A 26,844-nucleotide genomic window follows, 5' to 3' on the forward strand; every position below is an offset into this window, starting at 1 on the left:
GTGATCAACCATGCCCTCGTGTGCCACAGTTCCAGCCTCAATACATGCTGCTACTTGCTTACAGCACTTGCCCCAACAGTCTACTGAGGCTTTATGATTGACCTCTGTCTTTGTCTGAACCGTGTGCAGAGGCTGGGTGTGCCCCCAAAAAACTTCATACATGCCGCTCCTTACGGATTGATATACTTTGGTAAGTTAAAAGGGGTGGCTTGGGGCTGTGATTGCGTAATTCCAACGGAGTGATGTTTTTTTTTCTGAGTAGAAGGGTTGGTAGGTGGGTGGGTAGGCGTGTGCGTGGGTGTGAGGGGTTGGCGGGGATAAGTTGCAAAACAACACCCTACCTCAAAGGTGGTGCCGGTCGGTAACGCTGTGGTAAGCAATGCCAAGGGAGGGAAGGTCAATTTCAACATGCAATTCCCCTCATGGGGCTTGTAGCCACCACTGAGACCAATGGGTGCGAGAGGCTGGTAACCCCTCCACCTTAAATTTAATTACCACAGCCAGTCATCTCAATCAGTCAACCCATGGTACCGGAGTCTGTCCCATGACCTCCTGCCAGTGAGCTTTTGACACTTCAGGTGGCCTTAAAGTGCACATAGCCTGGTACAAGCGCCATGGTGATGTCACTGCCACTTAGTGGCAAATGACGGTTATTGTTGTTGAGTAGGCGGTGAGGGGATGGTTAGGTGAGTGGGTTGGCGAGTGGGTGGGTGGATAGGTGGGTGAGTGGGTGGGTGATGTGGTTTGTAACTATGTATATCTCTCTCTTGCGCTGTGCATGGCCCCTGCAGGTGGTTGGAAGAAACCATACAGCCTACCGGGGAGCTTCCCACTACACTCTGTGCTCAAGAGCCAGGACACGGAGTTTGTGGACTTTATCAGCCGCTGCCTCCAGTAAGAACTGCCTCCTCTCCCTCTTCCCCCTGCTGCCCCCCACGAGGATTCCCCATCACTCAATCTCCTCCAAATTATTGGTGATCACTCTCCATCGATCACCAGCTCCACCCTCTCATTCTTACTCATCTCCTGGGCCCAGAGTTGGTGGACTGTGTCCATTGTTGCCTACAGTAGATACAGTAAGACAACCTCCCGCCTGCCCATTCCCCTCTCCCACGCCTCCCCACAAGGATTCTCAAAACAGTCACTCTCCTTCAAGTAATCGTTAGACACCCATAGGCCCCCATTTTTTTCTTCCTCTTCGTCTGATCCGAAAGTCCAAAATTTGAATCACAAAACTCTACATGTGGAGAATGTGGTACGTCTGGGTCACGTCGTCACCGCTGAGCCATATCACAAGAGGTGGAGCTGATGTGGTACAGGAGGATGTGGAACTGAGTGAACCTGCCGATGACCTGTACCAGCAGTGTCAAGATTGGTGTCTGTGGAGGCCCATGAAAGATGGGCAGTGGCAGGCTAAGTGCATTTTTAGGCTACTGGGCAGTGGAGTACTCCCCGCTGCTGGTGAAAATTCCTGGACCTCGTGGAAGAAGGGAAGAAACGTAAATCCTTGAAACGTGCCTCTCACCACGTGTGCCCCCGCGTGCCTCTCAACAGATGGGATCCAAATCTTCGGATGACTCCCACTCAGGCGCTCGCACACAGTTGGCTTCAGGGCATGGCCGAGGTCCATGATCAAGGGGCAGCCACGGCCACAACCAGCACCACCATTAACACCGCTACCACCACCGCTACCACCACCGCTGCTAGCAGTGTGCAGGGCCTGATAGCGCTGAGATCCAGAGAAGAGGGCTTCGGAGAATACGATGCAAAGTCTGGAGCCGCTGAGCCACGGTAAGCAACTCTGCATGTGTCCTGTGTATGTGTTTATTATTTTTTATCATTATTACTATGCTTGTTTACCCAGAATGAACATCATTGAGTCTCAAGACAAAATATTCAAGAGGGCCCTGCCAAGTTTTGTTCGCAGTAGGGAACAAAGTTGCTGTGTGTGATCCCAATTGAGTGCTTTAGAGGTCGATTTTGATCCAAGACCAGTGGTATTGTATTTGTGGGTTCAGTTTCGGGGAAGAAGCTGCTGAACCCAGAGGAAACCCATGCAAAACGGGGGGAGAACACAAGTGCATTCCAGCCTACCCCACGTGTACATTCATCTGTAGACCGATTTATTTTCCATAAATGGTTTGTGGGTGAGCCCACATAACCATGCGGCCAAATCTTCACCATCTAACCCTTCATTCACCGTAAAATGTGTTGAGGTGCGAGATGTGATATGTAAGTGCCTCATTGCGTTGTAAAGCACTCTGAGATGCCATCGAAGTCAAGATGGGCAGCTTTATCTAACACGAATCACCATCAGATATTTTTACAACAATCGTGCATGGGTGATACGGCCCAGCGGCAGCACTCTTGATGGTTATTACTGCCATGACAGGATGTCAATACATGATGCACCCTCTCCTTTGCAGTGGATGTTGAAGAGCTCCCCTAAGTTCGTTCAAAACGAGTAGGCCATTGTGTGCCAGGGGTCATATTTGCCCCAATTAGAATATATCATGAAAACAAAAAGAAATCATGACAAATGACTTAGTTGTATTTACAAAGCAACGCTGCCTGCTACTGTGACACTACAGCAGACTATGAGACACAGTGGCACATTCCTTCGTGATAATCTTGTCCCATCAGAATGACAGCTCTGACATGAAATGTACTCAATTTTTTTCATTGTTATTAAGCTCGGTTTAATCTGCCACACCAACGGGAGATGGGGAGGTGACTGCAATCTCTGTCATAGCAAAAGGTGGAGTCGTGTCGTGCGTGTGTCTTCAGAGTGAAACCGGTGCAGCCCACCTCACTTGCCCAGACCTCTGAAGAGGAAACAGAGGTTGTGGTGGAAAATGAGGGAGACCAAAAGACTGAGGTGGAGGAGGAAGAGAAAACGGAGGAACAGGATCAGGAGACAGAGGAGGAGATGGATAAGGGGGCAAATATGGTGGAGGAAGAGAAGATGGTGGTGGAGGAGATGATGGTGCAGGAGGTTGAGAAGTTAGAGAATGAGGTGACGGACGTGGAGGAGGAAGAGGAGCCGGAGGAGGAGGAGCCGGAGGAGGAGGAGCCGGAGGAGACGGAGGAGCCGGATAAGGGGGGAAATATGGTAGTGGAGGAGATGATGGTGCAGGTTTTTGAGAAGTTGGAGGAGGAAAAGGAGATGAAGGAAATGAATAAGAAGCGAGGGTGCATGGCTCGTGTGGGGAGAGCAATACGCTCACTCCTCCGCCGCGTGCTATTGTGCGGTGGCCGGTCCACCCCACAGTAGGGGTGGTAGTGGTCGTACATTTGTGTAAACCACGAATGCTATCACCACACCACCCACCCTCCCCCCGTGATACACATTTTTAGTCTATTAGTGTAAATATTTTTAGTCTATCTTCTTGGTTTTTTCGGTAAAGTCACGTAGAAGGGAAGTAATAAAATAATAAAAATAAAACATAATCAAATTAAACAATTCTCACGACGTTTCGGCCACAACGCAAGCAGCCGTCCTCAGGTGAAGAATGAGACACTTCAAGCTAGGAACTTACATATAAGCTGGGTTGGGGGTGGTAGAAGAGCGCCTTAACAAAAAGAATGTGCATATCAAGATGAGTTTAGCATATACATGGGAAATGCGCAGGGGGCGGGGGGGCTTCAAAGTCATACCATGCCCACGCACTTTGAAGCCCCCCCGCCCCCTGCGCATTTCCCATGTATATGCTAAACTCATCTTGATATGCACATTCTTTTTGTTAAGGCGCTCTTCTACCACCCCCAACCCAGCTTATATGTAAGTTCCTAGCTTGAAGTGTCTCATTCTTCACCTGAGGACGGCTGCTTGCGTTGTGGCCGAAACGTCGTGAGAATTGTTTAATTTTATTATGTTTTATTTACATTATTTTATTACTTCCCTTCTACGTGACTTTACCGAAAAAACCAAGAAGATGAATCCCTGCAGTCACGAAAGCTTTAAATCGAAATTTTTAGTCTATTTCTGTATATATTTTGTCTATTGCTGTACATATTTCCTTGGATACAATGCATTTTATAAACCGTCCTAATTTATTCACATTTTTGTTCAGAGTTACATTATTGCTTTACTTGTGGTGTGGTCAATGGATATTGTTCGGTGGATCAAACCGAAACAAGGTTTTATTCGAAAATCTGTGGCTGCTGATTCTCTGGCTGGCTGGAGACTGCAAACTCACCCCGAGTGGCGATGTTTATTACACACAGCAACAGGTACTCATTTGAGGCAGAGTCGACGTAGGGGAGGCCCTGGACTGGTTCAGATGATCGTCACTGGTGTTGGCCGTGAGCGGGAATCGAACATGTGTCCACGGGTTTGTAGCGCGGCGTGTTGACCGCAACTCCCGCTCCCTACACATATGTAGTGGTGATACGCGCTGGGTGTATACGTCGTGTGCCAGCGCGTATGTACGGGTGTGTGTGTGGTGACGCGCGCTGACGGGGAGGAACAGGCGTCAGTGCGCGGGTGGGGGTAGTGCTGCTGATTGGCTGTGTGCCGGTGACGCGCCCAGAGGGAGTGATCGGGTAGCAGCGCGGTGTGATTGGTCGGGGAGTGGAAACACGCGCTGAGCGGAACCGGATCGTAGAGATAGCGCGTGGGGATTGGGTAACTGAGGAGCGGTGCCGACGTTGAGGTCCGCATCCGCTCCGTCTCCCGGGAAGAAGAGGTATATAAGGTGATGCACAGAGGAGCAGGGGGGAGAAGTGGAACCATCTAAGAATGAAGACGAAGGTGCAGAGATAGAGCCCGGAGAGGAGAGTAATGGAGAGTAGAGGAGAGTAAGGTATAAGTGTGTAGCCAGAGAGAGAGAACGGTCTACACGAGCTGAGTACTGTATAGTGTGTAGCCAGAGAGAGAGAACGGTCTACACGAGCTGAGTACTGTATAGTGTGTAGCCAGAGAGAGAGAACGGTCTACACGAGCTGAGTAATGTATAGTGTGTAGCCAGAGAGAGAGAACGGTCTACACGAGCTGAGTGATGTATAGTGTGTAGCCAGAGAGAGAGAAAGGTCTACACGAGCCGAGTATGCATACGGTGTAGCCAGAGAGAGAGGAAGGTCTACACGAGCCGAGTATGCATACGGTGTAGCCAGAGAGAGAGATGCAAAGTCTACACGAGGCGAGTGGAGAGTGTAGCAGAGGCGCAGAGTCTACACGAGGCGAGAGAGGAGTGTAGCCGAGGCGCGGAGTCTACACGAGGCACAGAGAGCCAGCAGCACAGAATCTAAGAGAGTCAAGAGAAGCGTAGGGTGAAGAAGAAGAGGTCACGAGTTGTACCGTTGTATGGTGACCGCATTGTGAAGAAGAGAGGCCACGCGTTGTATTGTTACAAGTCAAGATTTAATAAAAGAAGTGTGTTCCCGTCAAGGAGTTTCCTGCCGTCATTTTCCAATACTTCATCTGGCGTCAGAAGTGAAACGGGCTTCCAAGCATGGAGACAAGGAAGACCCGTAGGACCCACGGGATTGACCGCGAGGAAAACCTGGACGACTCGGGGCCGCTGGTGGCGGGGGGTGAGGAGGAGGACTTGCCCACGCTACAGGATCCGTCGACGGCGCCGGCCGAGCGACCGGGGACCGACGCCGGGCTTCGTGAGGCGCACTCCCGACTGGCGGAGCTGCTGCTCGCCGCCGCGTCTATCTTGGCGGAGATCAGCTCGTCGGGAGGAGCGGGGACGGTGGGGGACATTTTACAAGGTCGCCCCGCAGATTCCCGCCAAAACGAATGGGGGATTCCCGCCATTGCGCCTGGGCCTACTTTTGGCGGGAACGGCGAGCGCCACGTGGTGGTGGGTTCCCAAGCGCGCGCATCGACGTCATCAGCGCGCGAGGGGGTCCGCCATTTTACGTCTGCTGCTGGAGCCGCCATCTTACACACCGACGGAGAGGCGGAGAGGAACCACGAGGCGGATGACTTCATTTTTCAGCAGCGCCTGCCCACGTTGTCAGCCTTCAAGGCGGAAGGCGGAGACTGGGGCCAATTTCAGCGAAGGTTTTTGGCGCATCAAGAGATGTCAGCGTGGTCCGATGCTACGGCGCTGCGGGCATTGCCCGCCATGCTGGACGACGATGCGCTCGCGGCCTTCAGGGCTGCACGGAAGTCGGACCGCTCCACGCTGAAGGATGCGCTGGGTTTGTTGGCCAGGGTCTACGGACCTCCCTCTACGTGCCGCCATCAGTTCTACGCAAGACGGAAAGCGGCCACGGAGACCGCGCTGGCCTATCGCACGGCGTTGCTGGCTCTTGCTGATGCTGCGTTCCCTCGGATGGACGAGGAGGGCCAAGACGCGATGGTTTTGGAGCAGCTGCTCAAGTTGGCACAGGACCTGGGGGTCCCTATCAACACAGCTGACGAGATTGATATTTCTTCTTTGAGAGTCGCCACGAGTATTCAAGCGCACGAGGCCCTACAACGGAAGCAAGGCGTTGGTTGCAACGCTGCTGTCGTCGCAGCCCCGGGTTTGGTGGTCGCCGAACCCCAAGTCGTCAGCCCACGAGAGGAGGCGTTCGCCACGGGACGACCAGGGGACTGGAGGCCGGGGGCCCGGTCGCCTCTGCGATCGGGCCGAAAGTCGGAGCAACCAAGATCTACTCCGACCCTCGTCACGTGCTATAACTGCGGCCTCCGGGGCCACGTGGCGTCCGGGTGCCGCGCTCCGCGGCAGCGCGCCATGGGAGCTCGGCTGGACGACGACCGAGAGCCCAAGTCATCTCTACAATCCCCGGCAAGTCGCGGCACCTCACACGCTCGGCCTGTTTATTCGGCACACATGGGACGCCGCGTTGCGGCGGAGGAGGGCCGGTTAAGGTTCGGGGATTCGGTTCGGCGAGGGGGGTTCGGCCGGGACCAGGGAGACATTGAATGGGCGGAATTGGGGCATAGAATTGTGGCTGCTTCGGCGGGTTCGTCCGTTGTTACGGGATCTATTGATGGGGTTGAGATTAGGGTGTTAGTGGACACGGGGGCATCGGCAACTATTATATCGGACCTCATTTATAATATTCTTCCAGTCCAATGTCGTCCGCTGCTTCCAGTGGATGTGCCATTTTACGCCGCTAATGGGGGATCGTTGGGCATTATCGGTCAGGTTAGGGCGTCCATTTGCATTGGAGATATCAAATTGTCGGGACCCGTTTTCGTTTCGTCTTCTTTGGCAGTTCCGTGTCTTTTGGGCACTGATTTTTTGGCTAAAATGCCTATTAAAATTCTTATCGATCAACGATGCATTGAACTGCCATCGGGTCGCCGGATTTCATTTTTGACGGGCCCTACTGACATTCGGACGGCGTGCGCTACGATACAAGCGGTGGCGACGCAGACAGTGCAAGTGCCCCCGGGTTCACAGATGTTGATTCCCCTCCGGTTGCGGAAACCATGGGTGAGGGAGGCTTCGGGACAAAGTATGCTTTTGGGTCCTTCTAACAAGGCTGTCGGGGGTCTTGATTTATCGGTGGCTCACACTTTGGTGCGGGCTGACAGGGATCCGTTTGTGATGGTTTTGAACGCGGGGTCGCGACCAGCTGTCATTCCGCAGGGCACCGTGCTGGCTCACGCGGCGCAGGTCCCTGTGGATGATGGGTTGGTTGCGCAGGTGGGCTCGAGCCCCGCGCGGAACGTTGAGCCAAGGGAAGACCTTGAGTGGGTCCATTCGCTATGTGCCGCCTCGGACGATTTGTCGGCGGCGCAGTTGGGTGCGCTGCGCGAGTTGCTCATTGAATTCTCTGATGTATTCAGTAAACATAAGTATGACATTGGGTGCACGGATTTGTTGCACCATCACATTGAAACGGGCGATGCGGCGCCGGTCAGGCTAAATCCCTTCCGACTGAGTCCCGTGGAGAAGGAACATGTTCAGTCGGCTGTTAACGATATGCTAGAAGCCGATATTATTTCGCCCTCCTCTAGCCCGTGGGGAGCGCCTATTGTGCTGGTTAAGAAGCAGGACGGGTCCCTGCGATTCTGCGTTGATTTCCGTCGCCTGAATAAGATCTCTGTGGCTGACGCGTATCCGCTCCCCAGGATGGATGAGTCCCTCGATGCATTGTCTGGTGCGCGATATTTTTCGACTCTTGATTTGTTATCGGAGTTTTGGCAGTTGCCGCTCGACGAAGAGTCGAAACCTAAGACAGCATTTCGGACTCCAGGGGGGCTGTTCCAGTTTAACCGGTTACCCATGGGACTTCACTCCTCTCCAGCGACGTTTCAGCGACTTATGGAGCTGGTTTTGTCGGGCTTGCAGTGGGATACATGCTTGATTTATATGGACGATGTCATTGTTTTCAGTAAAACGTTTGAAGAACACCTCCGGCGATTGAGAGGGGTGTTCTTGCGAATGCGATCGGCTAAGTTGAAATTTAAACCGGCCAAATGTCACCTCCTTCGTAGGTCGGTTAGATACTTGGGTCACATTGTCGATTCTTCGGGGATCTCCACCGATCCCGCGAAGACGGATTGTGTCGGTTCGTGGCCGACACCTACGTCCGTTTCCGACGTGCGTAGTTTCATCGGGTTTGCTTCTTATTATCGGCGGTTCGTTGAGCACTTCGCCACTATTGCAAAACCCTTGCACGCTCTAACGGCGAAGGGAGTGAAGTTCAAATAGGGACCGGAGGAGGAGGCCGCGTTTCGCTCCCTCCGGGACGCCTTGGTGGGTGCCCCACCCTTGTGTTATCCCGATTTTGCCAGTCCCTTTTTGCTGGACACGGATGCTAGCAACACGGGCATTGGGGGGGTGCTATCCCAAGTCGTTGGGGGTGTCGAAAGAGTTGTCGCCTACGGTAGTAGGGTGTTGTCTCCGGCGGAGCAGCGCTACTGTGTCACCCGTCGCGAGCTGCTTGCCATTGTTTTTTTTGTGCAGCAGTTTAGGCCATATCTCTATGGTCGTCACTTTACAGTCCGAACGGACCACGCGGCGCTACAGTATTCATTGAGGGTCGCCCAGCCCTCGGGCCAGTTGTCGCGTTGGTTGGAAGTCCTCCAGGACTATCAGTTTACGACTACGTACCGTAAGGGGTTGCGACACACAAATGCCGATTGCTTGTCGCGCTTGTTGCCTTGTGATGAATGCGCGTGTTTGTCGGGATCGGCGCGCTGTAAACCGACGCTTGCGGGGGAGATGGGGGCACTGGCTGCGACAGCGGGCGCACCGATCGTGGATGATTCCACTGCCTCTCAGGGTCGGGACTCGCTGCTCTCGCTGTCGCTCAGCGAATGGGGCCGCCTCCAGATGGCGGACAGCTCGCTGCTAGCATTGCGCCGCAAGGTTGGGGGTCCCGAGGGGGACCAGGAGCGTACCGGCTCCTATGTACTTGAGCAGGGCGTGTTATTGAGATGGGACAGTTTGTCCCGGCGGAACGCACTCGTGGTGCCTTCCGCTGTGAGGGGGAGGGTTGTCTTGGCGGCACACGAACGCCTCTTGCACTTGGGAGTTAACAAGACGCTTGCCCTGCTTCAGCGTGACTATTACTGGCCGGGAATGGGAAGTGATGTGGTACATATTCTGAAGGGGTGCGTTGAGTGCGCCAGGCGTAAACCACCGCCCGTGGCAGCCAATCCACCGCTGCAATCTATTCAGGTCTCGCGTACCAACGAGCTCGTTGCACTCGATATTTTGGGGCCCTTCCCAGTCACGCCGAGAGGGAATAAATATTTGTTAGTGGGGGTCGAATACTTTACCCGATGGCCTATGGCGTGGCCTCTCGCTAACCAGTCGGCAGCGGCTGTGACGGATGCCTTCGTCCAGGGCTATGTCCTGGACAAGGGGGCTCCCGAACGCCTGCTGACCGACCAAGGTAAAAAATTTTCGAGTAAATTGTTGCAAGAGGTGTGCGATCTGTTGGGTACCAAGAAGGTGCGTACCACCCCGTACCACCCGCAGACAGACGGGATGGTGGAGAGACTCCACAAAACTTTGACTTCCATGCTGTGCCAGCAGGTGTGCGAGGCACATGTAGATTGGGACCTGCAGGTCCCGGGAGTCCTTGCCGCGTATAGAATGGCCCCCCATGCAGCTACGGGGTTTTCCCCATTCTATTTGATGTACGGTCGGGAAGCTGACCCGCCAATGGAAACGCAACTTGGCCTGTCCGCTCCACGAACTAATTCTAATTTGGCAGAACATATTAAGTTTAATATTCACAAGCTGACAGAGGCGAGGGAGGCCGCACGGCTTCATTCGCGGGCTCGCCAAATTGCTAATGAACGGTTGCGGGCAAGGAAGGTGTCCATGCACGAATGGAAACCAGGTGACAGGGCCTGGCTGCATTGCCCTCAGGCACCCTTGGCTACGTCGCCTAAATTGTTGAGACCGTGGAGGGGACCCGTGGAGGTCGTGCGCGTTGCACGGCCCCAGTGCGTTCAGATAAAGTGGGGAAAGCGCCGTTGGTACGTTCACCCCTCCCGACTGAAACCGTTCTCGCCTCCATATGGCCTCCCCTTGTGTCGTGATGGCCGGGCGTGTGACGTGACCGGCGACCCAGAGGGGGAAATGTCTCTGCCTGATCCACACGTATTTTCGCCTGATCTGCTCCCAGGTGTCTCGGAACTGACAGCTGCCGATCACCGGCGGCCGGATCTCCGCGGCGGGGCCGGCCCTTTCAGGCCCGTTCCGCGCCGTCTGGAGCAGCCGGAACCGCCGGACGGTCGTCAGTGTCCCGCCCCATACGACGGACCAGCCAGACGGACTCGCGCCAGGTCGTGCTACTTTGCATGACCTGCCTCGTGAGGAGTCGGGGCAGTTGGAGCGCCTCGTCACTGCGTGTAGTCGCAGGGACGTGGGGCGCGTTCGTTTTTTGGAATTTGCTCGTATCGTGTTATTGTTGACTTTTCGTGTTCATTGTCAATCTGTACATAGTTATTCTTGTTGTTGTTGTTGTTATGTTACGGGGCACACTCGGGGGGGTTACGGGTTTTTTTTGTTGGTTGTCGTTTTATCGTCGCGGTTGGTTGTTGTTAGCAGCCGGGCCGGCTGCGAGCTATGTGGGAGGGGGTGATGTAGTGGTGATACGCGCTGGGTGTATACGTCGTGTGCCAGCGCGTATGTACGGGTGTGTGTGTGGTGACGCGCGCTGACGGGGAGGAGCAGGCGTCAGTGCGCGGGTGGGGGTAGTGCTGCTGATTGGCTGTGTGCCGGTGACGCGCCCAGAGGGAGTGATCGGGTAGCAGCGCGGTGTGATTGGTCGGGGAGTGGAAACACGCGCTGAGCGGAACCGGATCGTAGAGATAGCGCGTGGGGATTGGGTAACTGAGGAGCGGTGCCGACGTTGAGGTCCGCATCCGCTCCGTCTCCCGGGAAGAAGAGGTATATAAGGTGATGCACAGAGGAGCAGGGGGGAGAAGTGGAACCATCTAAGAATGAAGACGAAGGTGCAGAGATAGAGCCCGGAGAGGAGAGTAATGGAGAGTAGAGGAGAGTAAGGTATAAGTGTGTAGCCAGAGAGAGAGAACGGTCTACACGAGCTGAGTACTGTATAGTGTGTAGCCAGAGAGAGAGAACGGTCTACACGAGCTGAGTACTGTATAGTGTGTAGCCAGAGAGAGAGAACGGTCTACACGAGCTGAGTAATGTATAGTGTGTAGCCAGAGAGAGAGAACGGTCTACACGAGCTGAGTGATGTATAGTGTGTAGCCAGAGAGAGAGAAAGGTCTACACGAGCCGAGTATGCATACGGTGTAGCCAGAGAGAGAGGAAGGTCTACACGAGCCGAGTATGCATACGGTGTAGCCAGAGAGAGAGATGCAAAGTCTACACGAGGCGAGTGGAGAGTGTAGCAGAGGCGCAGAGTCTACACGAGGCGAGAGAGGAGTGTAGCCGAGGCGCGGAGTCTACACGAGGCACAGAGAGCCAGCAGCACAGAATCTAAGAGAGTCAAGAGAAGCGTAGGGTGAAGAAGAAGAGGTCACGAGTTGTACCATTGTATGGTGACCGCATTGTGAAGAAGAGAGGCCACGCGTTGTATTGTTACAAGTCAAGATTTAATAAAAGAAGTGTGTTCCCGTCAAGGAGTTTCCTGCCGTCATTTTCCAATACTTCACATACATAAACGACCATGACAGCCAACATAACCACCTTCATCACAAATATAACCACAAAAACATAACATAACCATCACAACTTTGACCACAACAACCACCAACAACAATCACAATTATAACCACAACCATAACCACAAAAACCATAACATGACCACCATAGCTATAACTACAACCACCACGACCTCAACTATAACAACTATATCCATGACCACCGCAACCACCACGTACACAACTATTGCCACAAAAAATATAACCCCCACAACTATAATATCCACCACCTACACAACCACACGTAACCATAACCAAAAGCACTATAACCAACATAACCACCTAAACCACAACTAAAACCTCAACCACCACAACCATAACAAGCAACAAAACCACCACAACAACCACATTGATCCTGCTACTCCCACACCACCGACACAACCACTGTGTCAAGGCTCTATGTCCCTGTGTGTCTCCGCGTGTCACTGTGTGGGTGAGTCGATGGGTGAGAGTGGTGGGTGGGTGGGTGTGTGGGCGATGGAATGGAACCTGCACCTCTGCCGCACGTGGTGGGGTAAAGGGCGGGTACGCTCACCTTGCTCCAACACGTGTAGATCAGCGTGGAAGAATAGACCAAATACCCTACTTAGCGGCCTCTAGTGGAGGCCCATTCCGCCAGCAGGCGATTGGCCTCCACAATAAATCATTCCGTGCAGAGATGAAGCAAAGTCTCCTTGACTCATCCCATCAGCCGTACGGCCGTCTGGGAGTGCCTCTCATCAGCAGCAATGGCTCAACTCGAGCGCCACTCTGGGCCGGTTTCCACCTTCAGTGCCTCATCAGCAGCAGCAGAGCCGGGCTCTGCTTGAACCGATGCCGCGAGCCCAGCAGCTGTTTAGAAGCTTGCGGCTGTGGACCGCCTTTGTCTCTCCCCCACCACTGCTGAGGTGTCCACACCATGCGAGGTTCTCACCTTCAGGCTGAGTCGACCCTGAGGAGGCCCAGACAGCGAACCGTTTCAGAAGTTGGCGCCACTCGCCCCGGCGGAAGCGGAAGTAGAAGCGGGGGAGGGGGTATGGGGGGAGGGGGCTGGAGGGGGGAGAAGTTGAGGGATAGTGACGTCATGTAGGGCGTGGTTTCCTGGCCCCGCCCCCACTTGCCTCTGGCAGTTTGTGCAAAAGGCGGCGGTAGAGAGGTGCGGAGAGCAGCAGCAGCAGCCGCGAGTGGAGATCAGCTGAGGAGTGGATCCCCGCTGTGGGTTAGTGGTGGTGTGTTCGTGGTGGTGGTGTGTTCGTGGTGGTGGTGTGTTCGTGGTGGTGTGGTCGTGGGGTTGTTGTTAGTACTGGTGTTCGTGGTGTTGTTGTTAGTGGTGGGGTTGTTAGTAGTGGTGGGGTTGTTATTGGTGGTGGGGTTGTTAGTGGTGGTGTTAGTAGTGGTCTGTTTTCGTGGAGGTATTAGTGGAGGGAGGGGGGCATCGGGGGGGGGAAGGTGCTGAGGGGGAGGAGCTCCGGACTGCTACGTCACGGAGGGCGTGGTTTCCTGGGCCCGCCCCCCACGTGCCTCTGGCAGTTTGGACGAAAGGCGGCGATCGAGAGGCGCGGAGAGACGACATCGTCCAGCAGCTTAAGCCATCGGAGCGAGACTCGACGAGGTGAGGATTATGTGAGGGTGTGAGTCCGTGTCGTGGGTTCGCCGTGAGGGTGTGAGTCCGTGTCGTGGGTTCGCGGTGAGGGTGTGAGTCCGTGTCGTGGGTTCGCGGTGAGGGTGTCAGTCTGTGTTGATGTGGGTTCATGGCGAAGATGTGAGTCAGTGTTGATGATGTGGGTTCATGGTGAAGATGTGAGCCTGTGTTGGTGACGTGGATTCGTGCCGATTGTGGGTTATTGCTGATGATGTGGTTTCATGTTGAGTGTATGAGTCCGTATTGATGATACGAGTCCATGATATTTACGTAGGTTCATGGTCATGAAGTGAGTCCATGTTGTTTCTGTGGATTCGTGGCGATGTTCTGAGTCCGTGCTGATGATATGAGTTCGTGTTGATGTCAGTCCGTATTGATGAGGCAACCCATGTTATTCATGTGGGTTCATGGTGATATATGTATGTATGTTGAACTTCTTTCGCACAGTACATAGCCAACCGTGCTGATCAGAGTCGGTGTTGATGATGTGAGTCCGTGCTGTGACCTGATTCGTGTTGTGACATGGGAACCAGTTACGTCACACACCCTCGACTCTGCGTGACCCTCTCCTCTCTCCCCCGCTCTCCACGCAGACCCGGACGACGCGAGGAACGACGTGAGCTCTGTACACAACGCTGCTCTGCAAGTCGCTGCCATGGAAGTAAGTGTGGGTCCCTCGACTCGCGCGGTGAAGTATGAGGTGAACGTGTGTTCTCCACTCTCCATCCATGTGCCTGTTGCCTAGCTGTCTACCTGGGTGTGCATCTGCTTGCCTACCCGTGTGTATGTGTGTGTTTCTATCAGAATGTATTTCTGAGATCCTGTCTGTGTACCTGCCTGTTTATGTATAAACATTTAGAGCAGTCTTATCTATCCACTGTTGGATGAAGGCCTCCCTCATCGAGCCACTGGCACCTCTCACAATCTAGCGATGGAATAATCTGGCCAGCGCATGCTCTGCATTCTATGATACTATTTCATAGCTCCATCTCGATGGCGGACGTTTTCTCAGATGCGTTCCTGCCACTCCGTTATTGGCTGTCACTTCGTTATTATTCTTAACGATCAACCAATCAACCATCACCATCCCCCTTCTGGCCGTGGCGTGTCCTGGCCCAGCCCCACTCAGTTTTGTTAACATTTTGAATGATCCCATTAACCTGTGTGTCTTCCAATCCACGTGTTCCTCTTTCTGTCTCAATGCAAATCCAGGTGTAGCATCTTGATATCAGACAAACATCCCAATGCTGAGATTTGACATCAGAATCTTTATTTAGACTGTAAGAATCCAATGACCTACGAAGCTTGTTTTCACAGATGTCCAGTATGGGAGGGTCAGCAAGTTACAACAGCAAACAATATAAAATAGGAGTGCAAAGTAGAAAAATGGAAAGCAAGTCAGTAACTTTCAATCAATAATTAATTATACAAGTCTTATTTATCAATATTGGGAAACCATATTCTTTAGGTCTTTCGGTAAAGTCACGTAGATAGGTTCAAATTAAAAATAAATTAACAAAAAATGACGACGTTTTAATCATAACACAAGCGATCGTCATTAGGAGGAAAACAGAGGGGGAAAACTGCTCAAACCAGACTGTTTTAAAGGTTTAAAATGGGTGTAGCCACGTACCGTCGGCTCTGCGATCTTACATTAACATGCTAATCTCTCACATTAACATAGCCACCTCAGCGTGCTCGCCGTGGAGGCCACTCTCCGATCTTACATTAACATGCTAATTTCTCATTAACATCACTAGCCCCGCCCACTTCGTTTATGACCCTTGGGCTTGCACCCATTTGAACTTTTAAAGAAGTCTGTTTTTAGCAGCTTTCCCCCTCTGTTTTCTTCCTGATGACGATCGCTTGTGTTGTGATCGAAACGTCACGTTTTTTCTTTTAATTTGAGCCTATCTACGTGACTTTACGGAAAGACCCAAAGATTATGAATTCCTGCAGTCACGAAAGTTTTAAGTCAAGATTTAATATTGGGAAAGGCAGCAAAAACAACAACAAAGCAGTCCTCAGCCACACCAATAAATCACGTAGCCCATCAATAAACTTGCACATTAACTTTGAACTATCAGCAGGACCCTCCTGAATGTGGAGCCCAGATATCATCGGTGCTTGCTCAGTACTCACCTACTGCACTTAACTCAACACCTTGTTGAATCCTATGTGGGGAACCTTTGTCTTTGTGTAGATGAGCAACGCTGAAGGTGGAAGCAATGGCGGGTCTTGCGACACTGTGGTTACTGCCTCCATCCGGAGAAGATCACCCAAAGGTAATAATAGTCATGTGAGACGTAACAGTGGCCATGTTGCAGGGGTGATGTCATGTCGACTATGTTGCATGGATGATGTCAAGGTGGCCATGTTGCATGGGGGGGATATGTATTTTTCTTCTGATTAGCAGCTGAATGACTGGTACAGTGAGAGTGATAATGTAGAGCCTAGCAGTCGTTCTTTTGGAAGCTAGAGTTTGGAGTTAACTAGAACTCCAATATTTACTTTGATCTCTTTTCTCACATGATGGTTACAATAATTGTTCAATCCTAGTCTGCCAGACTTTCTACAAACTGATGATTATCTATGCACTGGCCTCAGTACTGTAACAACAAAAACACATCAATAGCCACATTAGCCAGTGTGGCATCACAACTTTACGTGGCAGGGTGTAAGCATAACGGCAACACTCGTGTCTCACACCAGGAAGGTCCTGGGTTTGATTCCTGATTCGAGCACCTTCCTGTGTGTAGTTTCTATATTCTTCCCCAGTTCTGAAGAACGTGAGGGAGTGAGAGTGTGTGTGAGTGTGTGTGTGGGCATATGGGTATCCCAGTTTCATCCCATCGCTACAAAAATAACCACACAATGTATTGGCCAAAACATTCCAATCCTGAAATATTTACCTGACAAATTCCTCAACTTAGGATCACACATATCAGCACCAGCACTGCTCCCATTCTGCAAAAGATCTGCAGGAACCTCCTGAAAAGGAGTCTTGAGACTGAGTGAGGCTGTCCTATATAAAACGCGCTTCGATGATAAAATATTACGTACAGTTCTTCTTCTAGGTTATTTCGGTAAAGTCACGTAGAAGGGAAATAATAAAAATACAACATAATAAAATACAATTCTCACGACGTTTCGGGCACAACGCAAGCAGCCGTCCTCAGGTGAAGAACAGGTCTGTCGGAAAGACGCTGTCTTTTTATTATTTTATTATTTCCCTTCTACGTGACTTTACCGAAAGAACCAAGAAGATGAATCCCTGCAGTCACGAAAGCTTTAAATCGAAATCACTTACAGTTATTGTTTTTCTCATGTCCGCAGAAATCCTGGGTCTTATTGGCCCTCAACTAACTCGCCGAGAGAAGGCAGAACTTGCCGCCATGAAAGACATCTGGTACTATACGTTCCACAACGATTCCCGGGGCACCAATAACTATGGCTACGACGACGAAGAGCATAATTACATTCTGGTGAGACTCACAACAAAACACCTAATTGGGGTGGTCACATAACCCAGCAGTAGCAGGGTTCGTGGTTTCTTGTTATTACACCTGAAGTAGCAACTAGGGCAGCTGCCCTGATTGCTACTTCAGGCCTCATTATCATCTTCATCATGCACAGCATCATCACACGCAGTATCTTCACACAGTATAATCACTCACTGCGTGATGACGTGCAGTGTCCTTGCACACAATTATCAGACAGCATGACAGAGCTCTCTCTCCTACCAACACACACACACAATGAAAATGTATCATGCTTCAGTTCGTCACAACTGTGAATCAGGTTATTAAATTGTACCGCGACATTCCTGTCCAACCGAGCACTGAATTAACAGGGGGGGTGAATGAGTGTTGATGATGGAGTTGGTGCCCTCACCCCTGACCTCTGTTTGATTGTCGCTCAGGACCCACATGTGCACCTCAACTACCGTTATGAGGTGCTCAAGACAATTGTGGTGGGAGATCAAGGCCAGGTCATCGAGTGTCGTGACCACAAGACAAATAACATCGTGGTCGTGAAGATGTTGGTCACACCCTTAAGGTAAGACTCCACAGAGGCACCGCAATGAGGCCATGTGGAAGTGAAACTCGTGCCTCACAGCGAGAAGTGGGCCTGGGTTCGACTCCTGAATTGGGCGCCCTCCCGTGTAGAATTAGTATGTTCGCCATCTCTTCTGTATTGGTTCCCTCCACGTTCTCCAGTTTCTCATGGCGAGATTTTAACTCCCTCGCCTGGTATGCAGGAGGTCGTGGGTTCAATGACACCTATATATTTGTAGTGATCTCCCCGTGGCAGCATGGATTTTCTTCGGGTCCTCCAGTTTTTTACTCTACATTTAGAAACAGGCGTTTAGAGTATTTGGCTGCTATAACGTGATCAGCCACTTGGTGAAGCTATCATCTATGGCCATGTCGCCTCTAGAAAATAGCTATATAGGTCAGTGGGCCTTACCTAGTAAAATTTAAAATAGTTTTGTTTAATGGTTTCAGTTTCTTCCTCAAGCTTAAAAAACACATACAGTGTAACTGGTATTGGACCAAACATCCCAATACTGAAAAATCACCTCCACATGATTCAACTACTGTGATTATAAATAACATTGGCGCCAACTGTGCAACTACTGCAGACTCTGTCAGTGAAACATAGCGCCTTCCTGAGTTGTGCTCGCCTTGCAAAATGAGACCCACATTCAGAGCCTTGGCTCAGCTCTAGCTCAGCCTCGAACTCTCAGTCTTAGGCTCTGGCTTGAGTCACTTGGCTGCTATTAAATATGCTTGAGCAGCTCAGCCATAGCTCGGCACAGGTTCAGCTCCTACAAAATCCTGAGCATTCCTTGGACCACGCTCGGAGCTGGCTCAAGTTAATCACAGTCACACATCAGGGAATTACTCTATTCAGGCAGCACCCCAAACCCCCTTTGCTCCCTAGCTAATTTTATCTTCTTCCCAAACCTTTCTGGAACTGTCCATGGTTCTCTACCACCAATCCCTCTTAATTTGTTCAGTCTCTCCCAATTTAATCCCCTTATTTGCATTAAGTTTCCTCTGACGACCAATCTTTGCAGCGGCTTTTGGCTAGCCTTTGAACAAAGAGGGTCACTGCATCTCACGCTTTCAGATGCACTTATGTGGCCGTCTGGAACGCTCTTCCTTCCGATATTAGAAAGTCACTGAAACTATGTACTTTTAAATCTAAATTGAAAACAAATTTCTTTAGAACTGCTGTTCGTCTTAAGTTTGTTGTCCTTCCCACGCATCTCCGATTACCATGGTTGGCTATGTACAGTGCAAATGAAGTTCAGCATACATATGTACAATCCTATTTGAATGGCTCTCTACCTTCAAATCCGATTGTGTGCCATATGTCGGCCACTTTTCCCGTGATAGCTCCTCGGTAATGAAAGTGGAGCACTTCAAACTCACAAAGCCGTTAGACCCAGTGAATGTATATGTATTTATTTATTTCCGAATAGGCGTTACTTCGGGGCATCCTTTACACAAGTCTAAGTGATTAACTTGTGGACTTCCTCTGTGCAGCTCCACGGATGAAATATTGGAGATGGGGCTCAAGAGGGCTATGGAACGTCAACGCAAGGACTATAACCAGGACTCCAATGTCGTCAAAGTCCTGGATGATTTCACTTTCAGAGGGCACTACTGCATCGTGCTGGAGCGGTTGAAGTAGGTACCACATGTTCCTCCATAGCGTGGTTACTTTTGACACTTGTGCCATCGACACATTGTAATACCGTGGCGCTGCCCTGTGTCTGTGAGGCTCAACCAGGACACACACGTGGTTGCACTGGAGGCCCCTCCTCTTTTCTCTATCAACCCTTCCCCTGTTCACCTAGCCACACCCCATTCCATCAGCAGGGTGGTGACAGCGCAGTGGTGACGCTCATGCCTCTCGGCGAGAAGGGCCTTGGTTCGATTCTCAACTCGGGTGCTTTTCTGTGTTTAGTTTGTGTCTCCCCCCCTGTTCTGGAGAATATGAGTAAGGGAGCGGTAGTGTAACAATTAGCACGCTGCACTAGAAACCGAGTGACCCAGGTTCAATTTCCACTCACGGCCAACACCAGTGACAATTATCTGAACCGGTCCTGGGCCTTCCCTAGGTCTCAGCCTCAAATAAGTAGGGATGTGCAAGATGCACGCACCCTCCTCCCATTCCCCAGCTAAGATCAGGTCTACCCCAATCACTATCACTACCCCTATCACTTACCCTTTCTGCTAGGACCAGGCTGTCTCCAACAACTATCAATATCATTATCTCTATCACTACCCCTACAGCTACAAGCAGGCGTACCACAACCCCTCCTTAACCTGTCGCATGTTGTCCTGTCACCATAACCACACCACCACTTTTTACCAGAGGTGGGACAAAGTCATTGTTATGCAAGTCCAAGTCGAGTCGCAAGTCATCAAATTCATGACTCGAGTCTGACTCGAGTCCAAGTCACATGACTCGAGTCCACACCTCTGCTTTTTACAACCCCACTCTTTATCTAAACCACAATCATGGCATGTACAATTTTTACAAATGCTGGAATAAGGTGCAATATAAATCGATATAATATACAAAATATAAGTGGGCAGATGTGCCATCTGATTTGGTTTATCAGCAAATAGACCTAAACCCAAACAGGATTAATGATGAATAATAATATCGGTCATGAACGTGCATGGACAATAGTATTATTGTTCTTATCAGAATGAGCATAGCATTGCAGGATGGTACTGATGCTACAAACGTCGTTGTTGTTGCTGCTGCCGCTGCCTCTCTCACAGGGAGAGTCTCCAGCAAGTGATTGAAGAAGCAGGGCTCCGGGGCTTGGACATGGCATTAATTAAAGCATACACCAGGGAAATCCTCACATTCCTGAAGCATATGGAGTTAAAGGAGGCCGTCCACGCAGCCATCAGGCCAGTAAGTGAACATGGTGTTCAATGCGTCTTTGGAGAAGAGTCGTGTTGTACCTCACAAGGTTCATGTGTTAGGCCTGTGTCTATTTGGAAGGAGGCAGGGTCACAGTAAAACTGGTGAAGATGATCCGTATAAATTATGACTTTGGTGAAGAGGCATGTCTCTATTGGGTCTCACCACAGAGAAAACTGGCCACATTGATCACGGCGTTGGCCAAAACTTGGGAGACATGAACCGGAGCTAAAACGACAATTTTCAAAAAATATACCTAATGCGTATTTTGACCTGTTGGTTGCCCGTCAGCTTCGATTTTGCGAATGGAAAACTATGAAAGGCAAATGCATGGTGGAAAGCATCACAGAATCCATGCACGTTGTCGATGATTTTTCGGGATTCATAAGCAGGCTCTCATACAGCTGTGCACTTCATTCAGCTCTACTGTTGGAGCAATGGTGATCAGTTGTCGATAGCACCATCCCCTTTTACTTCGACAATATCTCAGTTATTAACACGCGTAAGCCACTCGCATCTCTCATCTTAACGAACTTGAAAGGGGCACCCCCAGTGATAGCTGTCAGAAAACAGCGATTGTCGCTGTGACTGACGCTTGGAAAGAGCGCGCCACCTCTTCTGATTCCCCTGTTTAATCTGTATTGTGGTACATGATCGATCCACTGCTGGTTGAATTCTATCAACATAACCTCTGTGTGTGAATCCCTTCTGCCTCTCTTCTAGAACAACATCATGGTCAAAGACACCGTGGCTGGCACCATTAGGGTCATGGATTTTAAGACCAGCTTTACTGTGGGAAGTCAACGTGAGTGACCTCATTTGCGTGTGCCCAGCCACCGCATCCCCAAGCAGCTTTTGATCAGCCAGATAGATAGGGCTAAACGGGCATTGCACGGGCTAGAGAACATATTGACTGATGTGGTACAGAAGGATGTGGAGCTGATTGAACTTGCCAATGACTGGTACCAGCAGTGTCAAGATCAGCCTCTATGGAGGAGGCTTGTGAGGGACCCTGCTGGGTAGTTGGAGGCAGTTTCCCTCACAGCATTGAGCGGAGCACCGGGCGGCTTAAATGTAATGAGGTGGCACAGTGGAGAACACAGTTGGTGCATCTGCCAGTTATCTCAGTCAACCCATGGGACCTGGGTCTGTCCGGTGACCACCTACCAGTGGGCCTTCGACACTTCACGTCTTACAAGTACACCTAGCATGGCACAAGCACCATGTTGACGTCACCACCACTTCGTGGTGAATAGCGGTTGTTGTAAATGTGCATACCTATGTCTGTCTGTGTATGTGTTTGAGTGTCCTGCGTGTGTCCGTTGTGTATGGGGTCTATGTCTGTCTTTGTGCGAGTGTCTGTGTGTGGGCATCTGTGTGTGAGCATCTGTGTGTGCGTATCTATGTGACTGCATGTGTGATGACGATGCTGTTAAAGGCTAAGCGAGCACAGTGCATGTATTTTTTGTTGTTGTGATTGTGCAGCCAGACACGGTGATGCCCTGCCATACATAGCTCCGGAGATGTTGCTGGGCTATGATTTAACCTGCACTGCCGACATTTGGTCACTGGGCTGCATGGTAGCAGAGATGGCCACTGGAAAGCAATTATTCCAGCCCAACAACGAAGACGATTTTCTTCTGTCCTGCATGGAGGTATTTCGCACAATGTCCGCTCGTGGGTTAGGGGGGGCCGTATGGTGATTTGGCGAATTATAGCTGTTTGTGCTGTGTGCGTGTTTACACGTGCGTGTGTGTGTACATGTGTATCTTGTACATGTGTGTACACGGTAGTGTAGCGGTTAACACGGTGCGCTACGAACCTGGAGACCCAAGTTCTATTCTGGCTCTCAGCCAACACGTGACGATTATCTGAACCGGTCGTGGGCCTCCCCTAGGTCGACTCAGACTCCAATGAGTACTTGGTGCAGTGTAAACATCACCACTAGGGAGAAAAAGGCGGCCAGGAGTGGTGTTGGCCACCCACCCCCCTCGTGTGGCGTGTCAGCCTTCAGAGGTGCTCCTCGCTAACATCACTTGCCCCAAGTCTGTTTAGGTTATACCGGGGATCTGTCTTGTACATGTGTGTACACGTGTTTGTCTTGTCTATGTGTGTGACCAAAAGTATGTTAAAGCTATATGGGGGATATTTGTCTTTGCCTTTGTGTATAGAATGTGTGGTGCAGTAGTTAGTGCACCGCGCTGTGCTACAAACCCCAGCAGAGACCCGAGTTTGATTCCCACTCATGGCCACTGCCACCACCAGCATCGGTGGCAGCAATTGATCCTCATGGTGGTACACCAGGGTAGCAAATAATACAAAATGGCCGAGGCAATTAAATATTTTATTTCTGGGGCACTTTTTTTCCAGGGGTGTACTTAACTCCGCGACTGGGGTACCAATCAATGCGAAATCAGTGCTACTCCGCGATGTCGAAACACCAAATATTAGCATTAAAAAATCCGTTTTCGAAAAATTAAACTTTTAAGAGTGCATTGTGTACAGCTCGTTGAGATGAGTCGATTACCGCATCGCCGACCATCACCAGACTAAAAATGACTGCATCATGGACATTATGCGAGAGCCGGGGAACTATGGTACCCTGGGGTACCGCCCTGAGGTTCAATTATCAGAACTGGTCCCGAGGCCTCTCCTAGATCAACTCCGCTTCAAATAAGTACCTAGTTTGGTGTGTGACGTACCTGGGGCGATGTGATCAACCATGCCCTCGTGTGCCACAGTTCCAGCCTCAATACATGCTGCTACCTGCTTACAGCACTTGCCCCAACAGTCTACTGAGGCTTTATGATTGACCTCTGTCTTTGTCTGAACCGTGTGCAGAGGCTGGGTGTGCCCCCAAGAAACTTCATACGTGCCGCTCCTTACGGATTGATATACTTTGGTAAGTTAAAAGGGGTGGCTTGGGGCTGTTATTGCGTAATTCCAACGGAGTGATGTTTTTTTTTCTGAGTAGAAGGGTTGGTAGGTGGATGGGTAGATGGATGGGTAGGCATGTGCGTGGCTGTGAGGGGGTGGCGGGGGTAAGTTGCAAAACAACACCCTACCTCAAAGGTGGTGCCGATCGGTAACGCTGTGGTAAGCACTGCCAAGGGATGGAAGGTCAATTTCAACATGCAATTCCCCTCATGGGGCTTGTAGCCACCACTGAGACCAATGGGTGCGAGAGGCTGGTAACCCCTCCACCTTAAATTTAATTACCACAGCCAGTCATCTCAATCAGTCAACCCATGGTACCGGAGTCTGTCCCATGACCTCCTGCCAGTGAGCTTTTGACACTTCAGGTGGCCTTAAAGTGCACATAGCCTGGTACAAGCGCCATGGTGATGTCACTGCCACTGAGTGACAAATGGCGGTTATTGTTGTTGAGTAGGCCGTGGGGGGTTGGTTAGGTGAGTGGGTTGGCGAGTGGGTGGGTGGATAGGTGGGTGAGTGAGTGAGTGATGTGGTTTGTAACTATGTATATCTCTCTCTTGCGCTGTGCATGGCCCCTGCAGGTGGTTGGAAGAAACCATACAGCCTACCGGGGAGCTTCCCACTACACTCTGTGCTCAACAGCCAGGACACGGAGTTTGTGGACTTTATCAGCCGCTGCCTCCAGTAAGAACTGCCTCCTCTCCCTCTTCCCCCTGCTGCCCCCCACGAGGATTCCCCATCACTCAATCTCCTCCAAATTATTGGTGATCACTCTCCATCGATCACCAGCTCCACCCTCTCATTCTTACTCATCTCCTGGGCCCAGAGTTGGTGGACTGTGTCCATTGTTGCCTACAGTAGATACAGTAAGACAACCTCCTGCCTGCCCATTCCCCTCTCCCACGCCTCCCCACAAGGATTCTCAAAACAGTCACTCTCCTTCAAGTAATCGTTAGAGACACCCATAGGCCCCCATTTTTTTCTTCGTCTGATCCGAAAGTCCAAAATTTGAATCACAAAACTCTACATGTGGAGAATATGGTACGTCTGGGTCACGTCGTCACCGCTGAGCCATATCACAAGAGGTGGAGCTGATGTGGTACAGGAGGATGTGGAACTGAGTGAACCTGCCGATGACCTGTACCAGCAGTGTCAAGATCGGTGTCTGTGGAGGCCCATGAAAGATGGGCAGTGGCAGGCTAAGTGCATTTTTAGGCTACTGGGCAGTGGAGTACTCCCCGCTGCTGGTGAAAATTCCTGGACCTCGTGGAAGAAGGGAAGAAACGTAAATCCTTGAAACGTGCCTCTCACCACGTGTGCCCCCGCGTGCCTCTCAACAGATGGGATCCAAATCTTCGGATGACTCCCACTCAGGCGCTCGCACACAGTTGGCTTCAGGGCATGGCCGAGGTCCATGATCAAGGGGCAGCCACGGCCACAACCAGCACCACCATTACCACCGCTACCACCACCGCTGCTAGCAGTGTGCAGGGCCTGATAGGGCTGAGATCCAGAGAAGAGGGCTCCGTAGAATACGATGCAAAGTCTGGAGCCGCTGAGCCACGGTAAGCAACTCTGCATGTGTCCTGTGTATGTGTTTATTATTTTTTTTATCATTATTACTATGCTTGTTTACCCAGAATGAACATCATTGAGTCTCAAGACAAAATATTCAAGAGGGCCCTGCCAAGTTTTGTTCGCAGTAGGGAACAAAGTTGCTGTGTGTGATCCCAATTGAGTGCTTTAGAGGTCGATTTTGATCCAAGACCAGTGGTATTGTATTTGTGGGTTCAGTTTCGGGGAAGAAGCTGCTGAACCCAGAGGAAACCCATGCAGAACGGGGGGAGAACCCAAGTGCATTCCAGCCTACCCCACGTGTACATTCATCTGTAGACCGATTTATTTTCCATAATTGGTTTGTGGGTGAGCCCACATAACCATGCGGCCAAATCTTCACCATCTAACCCTTCATTCACCGTAAAATGCGTTGAGGTGCAAGATGTGATATGTAAGTGCCTCATTGCGTTGTAAAGCACTCTGAGATGCCATCGAAGTCAAGATGGGCAGCTTTATCTAACACGAATCACCATCAGATATTTTTACAACAATCGTGCATGGGTGATGCGGCCCTAGCCGCAGCACTCTTGATGGTTATTACTGCCATGACAGGATGTCAATACATGATGCACCCTCTCCTTTGCAGTGGATGTTGAAGATCTCCCCTAAGTTCGTTCAAAACGAGTAGGCCATTGTGTGCCAGGGGTCATATTTTCCCCAATTAGAATATATCATGAAAACAAAAAGAAATCATGACAAATGACTTAGTTGTATTTATAAAGCAACGCTGCCTGCTACTGTGACACTACAGCAGACTGTATGAGACACAGTGGCACATTCCTTCGTGATAATCTTGTCCCATCAGAATGACAGCTCTGACATGAAACGTACTCAATTTTTTTCATTGTTATTAAGCTCGGTTTAATCTGCCACACCAACGGGAGATGGGGAGGTGACTGCAATCTCTGTCATAGCAAAAGGTGGAGTCGTGTCGTGCGTGTGTCTTCACAGAGTGAAACCGGTGCAGCCCACCTCACTTGCCCAGACCTCTGAAGAGGAAACAGAGGTTGTGGTGGAAAATGAGGGAGACCAAAAGACTGAGGTGGAGGAGGAAGAGAAAACGGAGGAACAGGATCAGGAGACAGAGGAGGAGACAGAGGAGGAGATGGATAAGGGGGGAAATATGGTGGAGGAAGAGAAGATGGTGGTGGAGGAGATGATGGTGCAGGAGGTTGAGAAGTTAGAGAATGAGGTGACGGACGTGGAGGAGGAAGAGGAGACGGAGGAGACGGCGGAAGAGGAGCCGGAGGAGGAGGAGCCGGAGGAGGAGGAGCCGGAGGAGACGGAGGAGCCGGATAAGGGGGGAAATATGGTAGTGGAGGAGATGATGGTGCAGGTGTTTGAGAAGTTGGAGGAGGAAAAGGAGATGAAGGAAATGAATAAGAAGCGAGGGTGCATGGCTCGTGTGGGGAGAGCAATACGCTCACTTCTCCGCCGCGTGCTACTGTGCGGTGGCCGGTCCACCCCACAGTAGGGGTGGTAGTGGTGGTGGTCGTACATTTGTGTAAACCACGAATGCTATCACCACACCACCCACCCTCCCCCCGTGATACACATTTTTAGTCTATTAGTGTAAATATTTTTAGTCTATTTCTGTATATATTTTGTCTATTGC

At 50.9% G+C, this 26,844-nt stretch overlaps 2 protein-coding genes and 1 long non-coding RNA gene across 3 annotated transcripts; all 3 read left to right on the plus strand.

Moving 5' to 3' along the window:
* The first annotated feature begins 3,109 nt into the window (after positions 1–3,109).
* Positions 3,110–19,427, plus strand: LOC144738085 (dual specificity tyrosine-phosphorylation-regulated kinase 2-like). Its single transcript, XM_078620994.1, has 7 exons — positions 3,110–3,205; positions 13,613–13,694; positions 14,318–14,385; positions 15,928–16,009; positions 17,061–17,209; positions 17,647–17,783; positions 19,280–19,427. Exons 1-7 carry the CDS (start codon positions 3,110–3,112, stop codon positions 19,425–19,427), a joined length of 762 nt encoding a protein of 253 aa, XP_078477120.1.
* Positions 19,428–20,536: 1,109 nt separating this feature from the next.
* On the plus strand, positions 20,537–23,560 carry LOC144738122 (uncharacterized). Its single transcript, XR_013589140.1, has 4 exons — positions 20,537–20,669; positions 21,402–21,483; positions 22,164–22,333; positions 23,520–23,560. It is a non-coding gene; the product is annotated as an uncharacterized LOC144738122 (long non-coding RNA).
* A 292-nt stretch (positions 23,561–23,852) lies between these two features.
* LOC144738087 (uncharacterized) lies at positions 23,853–26,703 on the plus strand. The gene is made up of 4 exons (XM_078620995.1): positions 23,853–23,856; positions 24,194–24,296; positions 24,953–25,177; positions 26,181–26,703. The coding sequence occupies exons 1-4, from the start codon at positions 23,853–23,855 to the stop codon at positions 26,701–26,703; spliced, it is 855 nt and encodes a 284-aa protein (XP_078477121.1).
* Positions 26,704–26,844: the final 141 nt, after the last annotated feature.

The sequence above is a fragment of the Lampetra planeri genome, chromosome 77, assembly GCF_965212315.1.
Source record: "Lampetra planeri chromosome 77, kcLamPlan1.2.h2, whole genome shotgun sequence".
NCBI classification, from domain to species: domain Eukaryota; kingdom Metazoa; phylum Chordata; class Hyperoartia; order Petromyzontiformes; family Petromyzontidae; genus Lampetra; species Lampetra planeri.

Bases quoted from the DNA above. Each gene is read 5' to 3' on its own strand.
- LOC144738087 (XM_078620995.1), top strand. The intron at 24,297-24,952 runs GTAAGAACTGCC...GCCTCTCAACAG, and splicing joins TTTATCAGCCGCTGCCTCCA to ATGGGATCCAAATCTTCGGA. The intron at 25,178-26,180 runs GTAAGCAACTCT...GTGTCTTCACAG, and splicing joins TCTGGAGCCGCTGAGCCACG to AGTGAAACCGGTGCAGCCCA.
- LOC144738085 (XM_078620994.1), top strand. From the start codon at position 3,110: ATGGTAGTGGAGGAGATGATGGTGCAGGTTTTTGAGAAGTTGGAGGAG. The intron at 13,695-14,317 runs GTGAGGATTATG...CTCTCCACGCAG, and splicing joins TCGGAGCGAGACTCGACGAG to ACCCGGACGACGCGAGGAAC. The intron at 16,010-17,060 runs GTAATAATAGTC...TCATGTCCGCAG, and splicing joins CCGGAGAAGATCACCCAAAG to AAATCCTGGGTCTTATTGGC.